This window comes from Ostrinia nubilalis, chromosome 6, assembly GCF_963855985.1.
Source record: "Ostrinia nubilalis chromosome 6, ilOstNubi1.1, whole genome shotgun sequence".
Taxonomy (NCBI): Eukaryota; Metazoa; Arthropoda; class Insecta; order Lepidoptera; family Crambidae; genus Ostrinia; species Ostrinia nubilalis.
Genome location: NC_087093.1, coordinates 8,325,134 through 8,340,517, shown reverse-complemented (window position 1 = coordinate 8,340,517; position 15,384 = coordinate 8,325,134). Strand labels below are relative to the sequence as shown.

The 15,384-nt window shown below is 35.9% G+C and overlaps 1 protein-coding gene across 1 annotated transcript; it reads right to left on the bottom strand.

Moving 5' to 3' along the window:
* Positions 1-7,502: 7,502 nt before the first annotated feature.
* LOC135072933 (pancreatic triacylglycerol lipase-like) lies at positions 7,503-13,228 on the bottom strand. The gene is made up of 6 exons (XM_063966948.1): positions 13,170-13,228; positions 12,546-12,691; positions 10,888-11,139; positions 10,420-10,611; positions 8,589-8,757; positions 7,503-7,676 (listed from the first exon to the last, which is right to left on the bottom strand). The coding sequence occupies exons 1-6, from the start codon at positions 13,211-13,213 to the stop codon at positions 7,577-7,579; spliced, it is 903 nt and encodes a 300-aa protein (XP_063823018.1). The 5' UTR covers positions 13,214-13,228; the 3' UTR covers positions 7,503-7,576.
* Between the last annotated feature and the right edge of the window lie 2,156 nt (positions 13,229-15,384).

Sequence of the window (15,384 nt, the reverse complement as noted above, 5' to 3'; positions counted from 1 at the left end):
GCATCCGTGTCAATACGAGACGCCTTGCATAACGCTTGCAGCATAACAAAAAGAAGGCGAGCAGGAACCGAAGAATCACACACGAAATATTAAAGCATACACCTTCCTATAAATTATGTAGTCTCATTTGTATTCGACCCATGTACAAGATTTAAGACGTATTTAATTTCTCTTATGTATTCTTGACACATTTTTGCGAGAATATTTACAACATTATAATGCAACGTTTATTTTCTAACTTAAACAAAATGTTTCCATCCGCACATTGTTCACTATTTTATGCAAATTATTTGTTTACCATTTTACTTTAGACGTCAAAAGATTACCAATAGTTGCGTATTTGTATTTTACAATAGTAATAATATGCGGTTACTCAGTTTTCTAAATAGGTTTTCAGGTTGTAACGCGAAGTTTTAAAAATACATAAATATACGAATGCTTTTTAGGCATATAACTTTGCTGCTTTGAGGTGTATAAGGATGAAATTATTTCAGGCATTGCTATTGATGAATGATTAAAGAACTTCGTTTTATAAATCGTGGTACTACCACTAAGCTCTACATTCTTAGTAATTCAAGATAAATGCTCATAGTGTGGAAGAATGGGGTTTGCCGCAACGACAAAACGACGCTATGTTGCCCAATCTACCAGCTCCAAGCGAATAAGGCTAAACGAGCTAACAACTCGAATGTTGTGGCATTTTGCAACAGTAATTGTGAGGTAAGGATGTCCATAAGGATATTGGGAAAGTTGCCGAGCGTAAAACATAGGGCTGACTTCCAAACGACAAATAGGTTCCGTTGACATTCAGTGAGAATAATTGACCCTATATTTATAAAACCAACTCAGCTACTATCAAGGCAGCTTAACGTAGCTCACTAATACCTATGCAACATAGAGACACCATTAATGTAGGTCAGGGTTTTAGTGTCATTCATGATTAATGGACGTTATTCGATTTTGTAAAAGAAATATAAGTAGGTACATCTTGCGAAACAGTCATGGTATGTTTCAAAATCGAAGAACTTATACGTGAAAATAATGCAACATTGAAACTGACGGAATTTTAACTCGTAATCCACAATTCACTATTTTATGAAGGTAAGCATGTTTTTATCCGACTGTGAGGAAGGCCGGGTAGCAGAGAAAATGGCGAAAATGAGGTTTTCATTTTTCATTTTTGAGGTACTATACAGTAAAATTAAAGGCTAAGATTTTTATTGAGCATAGTTGAGGATATTTTCTAGGGCTATTAACGGATGGAAACACGATTTGATGAAGTTAACTCGATAGAATAAATTCCCAAAGTTACCTCTATTCGTTTTCTATTTATGGTTTTATTTTTAAAATAAGCGATTTGAGATTCTAAATCTTTTACTAAACTAAAGTTCAGAAATAACTTGAGGGCTTTTAACGGATGAAATTTTTATATTGCGTCTTATTTAGTTACTATGTTAAAAAATGTGGAAAAAATCGTCCATGACGGCTTGGACAATCTCAATCAGTCGCGCGGTGGCGCTTACGGAGGACGGACGCGTGTCAGTTTTTTGGCCGTGACAGTTCGCGATTTGTCAATATTTTTGACAATGATGACTTTGATGAGTCACAGTATAATAATATCAGTGTTACTGGAGAAAGCTTAAATTTTTGATAATTAAGAATTATCAATTTTGTCTACCTATTGAAATTTAAATCGTTCGCATCCTTTTAAACGAAGACTCTACTCATGATACATAGTACATTCCTCAAATATGAGACAAAACCAATGAGTTAAAATTACATTTTAATAGTACCTACATACAATCGTCTTACACTCTTTAGAAGAGCACACTGACACAAATAAATAATAAAAAATACTGTCTAAGGTTTGTAGCTAAAGGTCTAAGCTGTAAGATATAGATGACCCACGCTGAACTGTCCCACCAAACTCAATGACAGGGGGGCGCTACCATCGTTCAACTATATGCTTTCAAACATGGCATAAATCGGAACCAGCGATCCGGTATTGACGGTGGCGCCCCACTGTCAATGTCATGCATAGGACAGTTCAGTATTTTGGAACTATAGAAGAATCTTCTAGCCAAAAAGATGGCAGATGCAGCAGATGTCAACGGATTTAAAACTGGAGTTCATATGACTCCTTGTAGACTTAAGTCTCTAGAGCGTCCCTTCCTCCACCATGCGTAAGAATGTTTCAAAAATACTGTCTAAGGTCTGTAGCTAAAGGTCTAAGCTGCAAGATAGAAGAATCTTCTAGCCAAAAAGATGGCAGATGCAGCAGATGTCAACGGATTTAAAACTGGAATTCATGTGACTCCTTGTAGACTTGAGTGTCTAGAGCGTCCCTTCCTCCACCATGCGTAAGAATGTTTCAAAAATACCGTCTAAGGTCTGTAGCTAAAGCTCTAAGCTGCAAGATAGAAGAATCTTCTAGCCAAAAAGATGGCAGATGCAGCAGATGTCAACGGATTTAAAACTTGGAGTTCATGTGACTCCTTCTAGACTTGAGTCTCTAGAGCGTCCCTTCCTCCACCATGCGTAAAAGTTTTCCAAAAATACTGTCTAAGGTCTGTAATAAAAGTCTAAGCTGCAAGATAGAAGAATCTTTTAGCCAAAAACATGGCAGATGCAGCATATATTAACGGATTTAAGACTGGACTGGCACCACCTTGCAATGTCATCCTCTCATTGTTATCTATAATGTAAATTATTTTTCAAACTTCTGCGTTGAGCCATTTACGAGATCTGGGACATCACAAAACATTACCCCAGCAAAATTCTAAATAACTTGAGAACCGGAACACGAACAAATTTTGCTATTCGTGGACAAATTACTACGCAACAAGAGCTATCTATCCATGTATTTGGTTCCGGGATAGAACGACTTTCAAAAAAAAATTTTGCCAGGGTAATGTTTGAAACGTTACCCCAGCAAAATCTGTTTTTTCCTAATAACTTTAAAACTATAATTTGAACGAATTTTGCTATTAGTGGACAAATTTCTGCTCACGATGGACTAATTATCTGCTATACTCTCGACTCTCTAAAGCACAACATTTATAAAAATTTTGCAACATTTAAAAACCGTGTGTGATGCTCATTGCTCATAGTGATTTTCGATACAGAGCCCCGTACATACGTTATACATAAATTATGGAAAGAAAACACCCAGACCAATACAAACAAATATGTATGCAACTTTAGTATCGACACCTTCAGGTTCAATTGTCGTATAAACCATTTTGGCCAAATCGAGTTATATAAGGTGTTATTTTTTGTACTGATCATACTTTACCAACGCATCTAATAAAATCATACAAATACAACCCAAGTGTTTTTAAAAAAAAATTCAGGCTAGTTTTCGAGTAAAACGACAAAGAATGTTTCGAAAAAAATAAAAAATAAATCATCCTTTGAGCGCGGTGAGTATTCGTTTGTACGCACTATCGTAGTAGCCGGCCGAGGGCAACGACCACTGCCACGTGCCGCGCCGCGTGAGTCGGCCATATTGATATCGCTCGCTGCCAGTCGCTCCGCGCCCACAGCCCGCGCCGAGCCGCCGATCGGCATGCGGGAGCGCAACAACATAAATAATCGTCCCAGTCCGTCCAATGCGCCCAAACGTATTGCAGTGTATGTGTGATTTATTACAATGCCGCGCTTGATCAATAACAAAACGCAGGTGAAATTATGTTTCGGGCACACTAACTGGCCGACGAGAAACATTGACGAGTCGAAAACCTTCATACCTTGCTTGTTTGGAGCCGCGCAGCGCTTCAGGGAGCGCAGCCGTATCCTGACTTGACGAGATTCCGTGCGCTTCGAGGACGAAGTTCTGGATTTCAATTTCAATCACCGGCACAGTGCTGGCGGTACCCAGATGCGAGCGCCGCAGACGGCGGCTTTTGCGTAAAAATACGGAATGCCTTATCAAGGAGTTGTTGCCAGAGGGCCACGACCGCGACCTAGTTCTATCGATGGTTATTGCGGAAGTCTACCTAGGTACATACCTACAGTGTGATTTGGACAGATGAGTGCTTGTTTACGCGAAAGGGACTTTTTCCGTAAAAAAGTTAGTGCGCGAATTGTGAATACAACATCCGACGTGGTGTCTAGTGAACAGCAAGCAAGTGTGCAGCCCGAAAGCATTACCTCAATTCGATCGTGGCTAGATTAGACAGTGCAAGACAGTGTTTACGTGAACATTCAACAAAGGCTTGACGTTCAAAATGTATTGTGATTAGTGTAATAATAACCTAGGAACTTTAAATAACAACATTCAAAATAGGTAAATGTGTGAATAAGTAAAATCAATGAATCTAAAGTGTGATGGCAAATCATAATTTAGGAATTAAAACCAGGAAAATTGATCAGTGAGTTTTATTTACAACACCTATTCATATTCAATATTAGGGTGCATTTCCACTGAAGCGAAGCGAAGTAGTAATAGGTATGTACCTATCAATTTTTTATTACGTCTCTAAATAAATTGCGTAGGCATTACGAAACCGTAGATATTGAATTCCAATTTCTATCCTTTTTTAAATTTCTAGTTTAACGCGGATGATTCGCCTCGGTTCGTTGGAAAAGTCCCCCGCTATTACACTAATGAAAATACACTTATTTACCTACTTATGTAGCTAGATTTTGTTTCTCCCAGCGCGTAGTACCTATTAACATGACGTAACATCGTACATACTCACGAGTGATAATTTTTGGTAACGTAGGTTTAGTGTAATCTAACCTTTATGTGTGTGAACGTTGAATGAATGCGCGCGGCCATTGTTCGTACTCGTATGAATGAAATGAGTAAAGAAAGAGAGAGAGGCAGTGAGTGAAGACAGGATGGTTGTAAAAATAATATCTTTTTTTTGTTAGGAAAAGTAAAAACAAAAACTAGCCTGAATTTTTTTTTTAAAACACTTGGGTTGTATTTGTATGATTTTATTAGATGCGTTGGTAAAGTATGATCAGTACAAAAAATAACACCTTATATATACCATTTTAATCAGAATTTTTTTCTCTATCGAGCTGTATATTCGAAATATTAAAATTCGCTAAAAAAATGTTTATACGCCCCAAAAAACCATAGCGTAAAAGATAAATAAATACCTTATAAACAGTGTAAAAACCGAACGCTTGTTTTTGGTATTTTTGCTAAGATGTATCAACCATACATTTTTTTAAGCCAAGACGTAAAACTCTCTCGTAATTGAAAATGGTTTTTACGCCTAAAGACATGGCGTTTTATGTCTAGATTCAACGTCGTAAGTCCACGTATTCAATATGGTAATTATCTGTTTCATATTCATATTCATTTATTTATTGCATCACATATGTATGTATGTACAGTAAGTAAGTTTTTCTTATTTATAAAGTTAAAGAAAGTTGATTGTTTCTACTTTTAAAGATAATAACTAGATATATAAGGTTGCTTTCCAGGTCCAGTACATCCGTGAATAGTAATGATGACCGGGTCATGAAATCGAAACTCTATTTAGTCCGTCAGACAGAGAATTAGAAAATTTAGACTCATACTTTAATTTTTCCCATAATCGAAGAACTACTGTATTATGTTGAGTTGAAATGTCGCGTGACGTCACTTTTGAGTAAAAATTCTACTCAAGCGTGACGTATCGCGCCATTTCAACTCGATGTAGCACTGATATTATTAAATTATGAGAGAAAATAAAAAATATGAGTCTCATATTTTCTAATTATCTGTTTGACGGACAAATAATTGAAATTTTGTCATCTAGCCTATTGATCTCGACTAAATGTGATGAATTCAAGACTTTTAAACAAAGAAAACAAGCCATAGTGTGCTCATTTTATACCCTTTTGAGATGCTCTGTAATAGTTTATTACTTTACAAGTACTCCAACTTTTAATTGTTGCCAGTAGTGGTTACTTTTGGCTGTAATTTAAATTTGGGTTTCTTGTAAAGATATAAATTCCTTAGAGAAAATCTCAAAAAATTACAAATCCTTCTCCTGAGCATACTGGGACTCTTCTCTTCATGCAAAATTTATCATAACCAAACGAAATCAGAATCAGAGAACCAGGAAAGCTGTCTTAATGTTTTGCTGTAATTGTATTTTTTGTTCAAAATTTATGGTGATTAGTTTTGTTTAGAATTATTAGAAATATTATTTGTTTTGCCATAATTTTCCTGCAAAATTGTAAAAAAAAATGTTATTTTTCGTATGCAAGCAAATTTATTATTTCTACCTCAACCAAATATAGTTTTTACACTGTTAAATATCTTTGTGCAAATTCTCTAAACAACAAAAGCCTGGAAATAGTAAACAATACATTATTTACATACATAGTTTTAATAATACATTTGAATAAATCACTTTATCAATGGGTATATAAACCAAAAAAAATACATCTTATGGTCTTTAAGCCATCAATTTCAGTCTCGTGTTTACAAAAAATTCAAATACGACGTAAAGAGTTATTTTTAGGTCAAATATAATGGGTCGTATAAACCACCGAGTGCCTTTTTCAACGACGTAACTCCAAGCTATCTTTAAAACTACTGAAGATGCCCATTTTTTAAATATTTAGACTTTTTCATCGCAAAAATTGAAAAATGTTTTCTCTTGGACATTTTTTTATAACTTCTCAAATAAAAAAGTTACGAATTTTTTATTAAAAAAAAAAACGTTTTTTGGCTCTCCTGAAAAGTAGGGTTTTGGTTTATACGACAATTGAACCTGAAGGTATCGGTATGATATTTTTATTTATTAATAAACAAAAAGACTGAACAAAATTGATGCGTGTACCTACTGATTAATGAAATTAACCATCTCGCAAAGTTTCGTGAATTGCAACAACTATAATTTATTATCCAAGCTCTAAATAATCGCTACTACGAGTAACTGATCATAAAATGTTTTTCCAATTGCTCAAGCTCCCGAGGATCTACCGATAGATCGGGTGACGTAATCTTGAAATCCTTTTAGCCGGCGCGGAACTTCCGGAAGGTCGGGTGACGCCACGCCTCTTTGAACCGTTTTTACTTTGGCAGTTATATTCTATATTTATTCGATTCTAAAATATATTCCCAAAAATTTTGAAAGTTGTTTTAATTTGTATCTCTTGGATATGATTTGTATTAGAAAGTGCTGTGAGTGTGACGCTTGAACGGAAGGAAGTCAACCTAACCTAACCAACTGCGTATTTCTATACTGTGTAGCCGCGAGAGCTCTTTGGCGCGCTGTCTTCGGCGAAGTATTGCGCGCGCAGATTTTGACAGCGCGAAATACCTACTTTAGCAGAAATACCAAGCCTTAACTGTTATGCCATTTACGTACACAAGGAAGTAGAACTTTATGTCGAACAAAGCAAATATTTATTGTTTTATTATAAAACATCACAAAGAGATAGTAACTTATAAATAAGTAGATCGTTTTCGAGGTAACCTAGTGGTCGTGGAATATAATCCACAAACAGATATAGTTCTTATATTAGTATTTTACATTTAATAGGCTAAAAACTCTCACAGGCATAGCTATGCGATATAATATAAATATTTTTTATTTTATTAAAGCTTTTCATAGTTTTCATGTCATCGTCTGTCGTTTTGTTCAGAGTACGAAGAACCTTTGTTGCGGCCTCTGCAGTACGGAGAATCTGAATTGGTCCTAAAGAAGTAGATTCCTGATGCACTGAAATAAAAAAAATAATTAAATTAGCACAACACTAAATGGTCTGTACCATGAAAAAATGGAAAGGAGAACCATTAAGCATAAATGAAAATAATTAAAAATAGTTGTATGTTTATTAAAGAAATCATTAATGTTCAACGCGATTTTATCAGACAAATATGTGACAACTGAAACAATGCGATACATTTCAGAGATAGCAAAGACAATACGAAGACAAGTGCCCATTTCTCTGATGGCACCTTTGAATATACAATGTGCTGAATACAGGTTTGTGCTCTTTGTAACCGAGTGAGGTAACAATTATAACATAGGTCGGTGGAAGTGGGGCCGAATCAAAAGGGGAAACGGACGGTGAAAGTGGAAGTGTTCCGTTGCCTGCACTTGTTCGAAGAACATTCTAAGGATTACTTGACTTAATTGTCTTAAGATTAATTAATAAAGCTGTTTAGACCATAGAGAAGTTCCTTTATGTGTCGTTACTTTGCTGACAGTGACTTGATTAAAAATTCTGCTTGTTTGATTCAACAATCAGTGTGCGATACCTGTACGACAGACATATCTGATATCTTATTAACTCCAGAATTTTGGGTCATTTTAACTTTGGCTTTTAAAGACAGTTACTTATTTCACCTCAACCACAGAGGCTACATTAAATGGCGATTCTAGAGTCTAGATTTTACATAATCCCGGAAGTTGTCGTATATTAAGATGGTAACAAAATACTGGTTCTAAGAAGTACTTGTTTTGAATGGAATGGATGTACGAGTACGTTTAATTTTTGAAGACCTCATAAATGTCTGTCGTTAAAAATATAAATAGACCTAATCTTAGAGCTGTGACATCACACAACTGAAAAAGTTAGAATAGTAGGCGTTTAGGATAGGAAAGGATTAGATATAAATTGAATCATACTTATGAGGGACATATTCGCCGAACAGCACGTCTTCAGAGTGGACCATCTCGCACCATCCGATCATGTACGCTATCCAGGTCTGGCACCGGGTGCCGTAGCATCCATTCTCGGTGGTGATGGACTCTGCATAGTATGCAGGAGCTCTAGCATGGTCACAGCCGGATTTTGCTGGAAATTAAGGCAGATATTTGAATATCTTTCGATTATATTTTTATGGATCACCCTAGCAATAAACATCTACGCATGTAACGTCATGGGAAAAGCTAGTACCTATAATTTAATATTGGAGGAAAAGAGCCTAAACAATGATATAGGGACACTTATCTAATCCGACATCAAAATTGCTCAGATTTCAATTTTTAACATATTTAGTTCTATTGTAGCTTTATAATATAAAAAAAAACCATACATATTGTTCCTCCAAAGAGCATCCACAACACCTGATAAGGGGAAACAATATTGGAGTCGCTTCAAAGGGGCTACTCTATAACACAACGCCGTATCACAGTTCTAACCTTCTCTCTCACACATCGTGAGATGCTCGCAAGGGTGAAAGAAGCAGGTAGAGCAGAATAAGCAGATATCTCGATTCGTAGTGGCCCCGCTGTTTGAACGAGCAGTGCTACCATCTGTGAGAGTCGACGCGCATTATATTTTAGAGGGGTTCCTTACGTTCCCCTCGTTATACGCAAAATGTTAAGGCAAGAGGTCTGAGTGCTACCTCACAGATGTCACTGCATTTTAATTTGTATGAATTTGAGGTCAAGTACGAGTAAACCGTACGATTTTTCATTTTACAGACATTACATAGGTTACGTATCAAAAGATTTTTGTAGTTTAAACTTATACCTAATGATAGTAAAGTTTCGCATGTATGATTGGAAACATCTATACCACGGTCTATACAATATGTAACGGAAACACCGTCCGATCCATTAAGGTGTTAATAGGTATCGAGTTAAGATTCCATTTGTGTAATAATTTTCATAAAATATTATAAAAAAAATACCCCATGAAAAATAAATACAAAATTTACAAAAATAAAATAGCTTACATGGCAATCCGAACTGCAGTGTAGAGGGTACGCGGGAGGGGTAGAGATGCGCCGGCACGCGTAGCGACGTCATAAGGTCATGACCCCCAGCGTCTTAAAAAAAGCCGCGCGCCGTCAGAGTGTTAACGCTTTTTGAAAATTTCCCCGTTGTAGGGTAAATCATTGCTAAACTTATTGACTTTAAAAATCGATAAAAAAATTGTTTTTATTAATTACGTAATTTTGATACTTGTTTTGGTAATGTTGTTAAAGCTACTTTATGACCCTTTCGGATCGGACGGTGTTTTTGTTACATATTGTATAGATAAATAGGTATTTTATTTTTTAAATCTATACTAGTCTATACTATCTATACTAATATTATAAATGCGAAAGTTACTCTGTCTGTCTGTCTGTCTTGCTTTCACGCCGAAACCAATGAACAGATTTTGATGAAATTTGGCATAGACAGTTTCTTTATTCCCGGGAAAAGACATAGGATAGTTTTTATCCCGGTTTTTGAAACAGGGACGCGCGCAATAAAGTTTTTCTATGACAGACAAAATTCCACGCGGGCGAAGCCGCGGGCGGAAAGCTAGTTATTTATAACAAAGTTAAAATATCCCTTTGAAAAAAACTACCATGTTTTGTAATGTGAAGCAGATTTAATATTGAATTACTCTTGATAAGAAGCAATCATATTACAACGTATAGGCAAAGGCAATGAACTACTTAGGTAAATAGTGAAATACTAAAACACAGATAGTGCGAAAGGTAGCTTTCGCACTAAAACTTACTCTGTTCAGCAGTGGGCTTGCAGCCAGGTTGAGTCATTCCCCCATTGGCGTAGAAGTCGATGTGGCCCGATGCCTCCAGCTTGCCTTTCTCCAGAGCGTTAGTATGTAGGACATCTACGAACAACCCGTCGCTGGGGTCTACTTTTTTCGTGTTGTCGTTTGTCGCAAACAATGGTAAAGCGGGATCTAGTGCTGTAAGAGATAATAAAAGGAGTACCTTTTATTGGTTACCTAATTGCGAGATTTAATAAGTAATTCATTATCATACATCTCGCAATTACGTAACCAAGCGCATAAGAAAAACACGAAGAAAAATAGTTTGTAATTTTCACATCCACGTGTTTCATAGACAATACAGCATTCTCATGTAAGGGACGAAATTGCAACAAAAATATAAGTGCTGGTCCTGTACCAACTTATTGCCCGATTAAACGCGATTGGTATTCGAAACCCTGAGAGAATTCTTACCCGTGATCCTATGCAATCTGCCGACTGTCAAATAGTTCCCAACAAACCCAGCAACTTGTCCGCCCAAACTGAATCCTATGACATGGAACTTTGAGAGTTCAAAATCATATGCGGAGACCAGCTCGTCGATCAGTTGAGCTGTGCATTTGCCAACCAGCTCAGTGTTGTGAGCGGCGCTCATGTAGCATGGCTCACGAGCTATAGGGTTGTAGTCCACCGAAATAATGTTGTAGTTGCAGCACTGCATGTAAGCTGGAATAAAGTTATTTTTATTATTGCGTCCACAATTTTCCACCATTTTGTTACTATAGGCCTGATGCAGTCGCAGTAGCTACATTAATTAAATTTTCATGATGTAGACAGGTAGTTTTGTTAAATGTCTTGTGGTTAGCTTTTCCTTGACACTAATAATAATAACGTAGACCGCAATGAGTGACTTCATGATGATGATTATTACGAATTGAAAGTTATAATTTCAAGAAAATTAATGCATCTTCAACTGAAAAGAGGGTTTTATTTGTTGGTGGCAAGGTCGTTTCTGTTTGACTTTTGTAAGTAGTTCATTTACTCGAAATATTATAATTACTGTTGTTAGGTATCACGTAACACCTAACTAGGCCAACTAGTTCTCGAGTTTGAAATATGTAAAAATTAACTAGACTTGAAAACGGTTTATCATCGATGGTATTTATGCCAAAAGCTTGAGAAACTCGAGTATCATAATAATAAAATATGCAGTTCTACAAGATCTACTCCTAACTAGGCAGCAGCAAATATGAGCGATTCAAATATTTTAATGAGTAATCGATATCTATATATTCATAGTTTTGATATTAGATCTACGGCGCGTTAAAGGAGTGCTAAAAGTGAATGTTGTAGGAAACGCAGTTGCAGGAATATTGAACGTAGGTGTTTAGAAATTACCACTTTTCCTTAGACTCCTTAGAAAAGCCATAATGTCATATCAAGATTTAAATGTCTCGATCGAACTGCGACATAATATCGATATGAATTTTTCTGTTATCTGATCAACCAATAAAATAAATCTAAGAAAAAACGGTTTTGTCACACTATAACATAGGCCCAAACTAGCAGAACTTGTAATAAGGCTGCTCTATCGGATATAACTAGGTACACTTAATATATTGTCTACATTATGGGTAGTACATACTTTAGTCTATGACTCCGCGTTTAAATGATTATGCTAATCACACTAACATTTGCCCCTGGCGAGATCCAAACCTGCAACTGCATCTGGCGTTGTAGTCCTGTATGCAAAGCTATCAATTAGGGTGATCCCAGATAGCAATATCCAAACACAAATCGGAGATCACGAGTACTTAACTCCAATTTTTTTTTAGTTGCGTTCTAGTGTAAAGTCCAGAACTTACGAGTGCATCAAACTCTTGAAATAATACAGGGTGTTGAAAAATGTGTCCTAGTGTAAAACGTTTGAGCGAGTTGAACTCTAGATCATTGATCAAAGCACGTGATATCTAATCTATCGCATCTATTTACGATTTCAGTTCCGGAAACGTCCTAGTGTAGAGTCTAACATTCAAGCGAGTTGAACTCTTACTCGTTGATGAACCTACGTGATACCTGTCGCTATCGCAAAAAAACAGTGTTATCTATAAATCTATTTGCGGTTTCAGTACCGGGCCTAATTTCCGTGTTGGGCGAGAACTCCCGGTGGCCCGTGTACCCGTGGACCAGGATCTTGATAGGCGCATCCCTCACCCACGGCGCGGCGCTGATCGACTCGGGGTCGTTCACCGCCACTTGGTAGCCATCCTGGTTGCTTCTAGAATACAAGCGAAACCACAGATTACCTAATAGTTACGAAACTATATGGTAACACTGGCAGTTAAGAAGTAAAAATCTTTTTGGTAATGATAAAGTAGTTTTTGTGAGTGATGGTAATGGTTCCGTGTAGCTTTGAACAAAATTACGAGTAGGGATTTTACTTTGAACTATTAAAGTTGATTTTTATTCAAATGTGTTTTTGAAAAGTGCAGAATCGAAAATCTTTCTCGATCGATACAAACAGAAAGCTCTATTTAAATAAAAATCTTGATCTTATAAAAGTTTTAAAACTGATTTTTACATTTGCGGCTGTTTATTTAATCAATTTAATTCGGTTTTATTCATGAGATGAATAACTTTCGTACGTGCACATGCACTGGGATGGAATTTCCTGGACCTTTAATAACACACCTGTTTTAAAAGCCTGCCAACCTTATAATTTGTCAGCCTTTATGGCCCTTTAGGGTCTCACTTACTTTGTGTACAGCCAAAAGGTAATATTTTTGTTAGGACATTCCATTGGCGGTGTGACGCAAGAACTACGTCCTGATTGCTCTGCACCTAAAGTAAGGGCTGAAATGAAGGAAAGAAAGAAAAATGGTTTTAATAATATGTACTTAAATGAATTTTACTTTAAGTTTTGAATCTACATCTACACTAATATAAAGATGGAAAGTTTGATTATTTGGCTATTTGAATTGAGTAGGCTCCGAAACTATTGGAATGATTTGAGAAAATCTTTCACCCATAAAAATCACCAAAGGCTATGTAATATTTTCAAAACCGGTACGAAGTTCGCCAGGTCAGTTAGTCTTCTAATAATAGGCATTAAACTCAGTATTGGTGTGGGTGTTGTTGTTGTCCAATCATCCATCTAACAAAAACGAATCCCAAAAGTTTTATGCGAAATTTCATTCAAAATTATCATAATTATCCTAATTGGAAATTTAGATATGACGTTGATGCCGCTATCTTAATAATTACGGGTAATTTCTGTCAAGTCAATAGCTTAAACTTGTTCCCGATAAGAGCCTACCGTTTTGTTGACGGTTATCCATGTAAATGCATAATTAACCATGCACGAACACAAGCAGGAACACGTGCTATCATTAAATTATGCCACTGGCTATATTGTACGGTTTTCAGCAAAACCAATAAAATCTTTAGGAAACCCAACTGTATAGATTAATCGCAGTGATATGATATCCGCCTTTTGGATTTAATAAATTGCTTGAACATGAAGTCCGTTAAAGCCACAAACATACACAAACAGAGGGAGAGGGGGTGTGATACCGTCAATTGAAAAATAATAATCTTGCTGCTGTTTGATTTAACCATAGATAATGATCTAAGATCTAACTATAAGAAAACAATACCCAACCCAATATGTGACGTATTTGCAGAGGGGTGGAGTGCGTTACTAGCAGAATGTCTGGGTTACTATGAAAATAATCGCATTTGATTTATGTAGTTTTCTTAAGTTAAATTGTGTATAAGTATTTAAATGTTATTCTGAATCTTGTTACTTGTTTGAATAGTGTAATTCGTACTACTGTTCTATTCATAAATAAATAAATAAATACAAATAAACAAGTTACATTTGCTTACTTCAAGGCGAACAGTACGCTTCTATTAGAGAGCAAATACAATATCAACTGGGAATCGCGGAAAACTAATGAAGATAATGTTTATTTTCTTGTGTTTACTTACTTCCCCCATGGTAATTGAAATACTGTGGTGATATTCTCTAATGTAAATTAATGCTAAATTAATTCTTTGAATAAAACAACACCCAACATCCAACATAGCTTAAAGGCCTTTAGTCTTGAGAATAGACATCTGGCAGAACTCTATCACAAATCTCATCAATAACCCCTTAGGTGACACGGTATCAAGAGCAAGTCAATCTAAATTAAAAAAAGCTACCAGCATAGCTACGGGATTCATTTACATATCTAAATAAAGAATGTTTAATAATATTATGACATAGGCTACGACCACACGATGTTATGTAGAAAGGTGACAGCTTGCTAGAAAATATTATAGTTTTTTATATTTTCCGTCAATAGTTTTAAGGTAGAAGTAAAATCAAACAGCACTGTACTAGATACAACCCCAGATGTAAGGTTGCATAGATGACCCACGTATTTACCTATTTAGAGACTTTAATTTAACCTATCCACTTACTAAACTGTGTGATCAGCATTGTAATTTTTCTTATGAAAGAATTAGGTGATGAAATAATAGTTTTAATTATTATCATAGATTAGTTAATTGAACTACATAGCTTGAGTACGTTGGATATTAATAATTTTACCAAAACTCATCTATCGTTTTGGAGGACTCACATGAACACACATTGGAAATCAAAGATGTACCTAACTAGATTTTATGAAGAACATCAACTAAATCTAGCAAAGAATAAAACTAAGTTATGAGATTCCAAGTAGACTATGCTAAGTACGAGTGAGAAATTAAAAAAGTTACTAGTACCACTTACCTACTAAATAAAAATATGTTATCAAAATGTAAAGATCCATTTGTATCTTCGTAACTATTAACTTTTGACATCCACAAAATATTTCATAGAATATTTTTTTAAACGGCGATGACAAAATTTTCGATAGCTGGAGACATCCGCGCGTTTCAGCTACATTCCTACGAAACTAAACCGAACTGAGTGGGACTGAA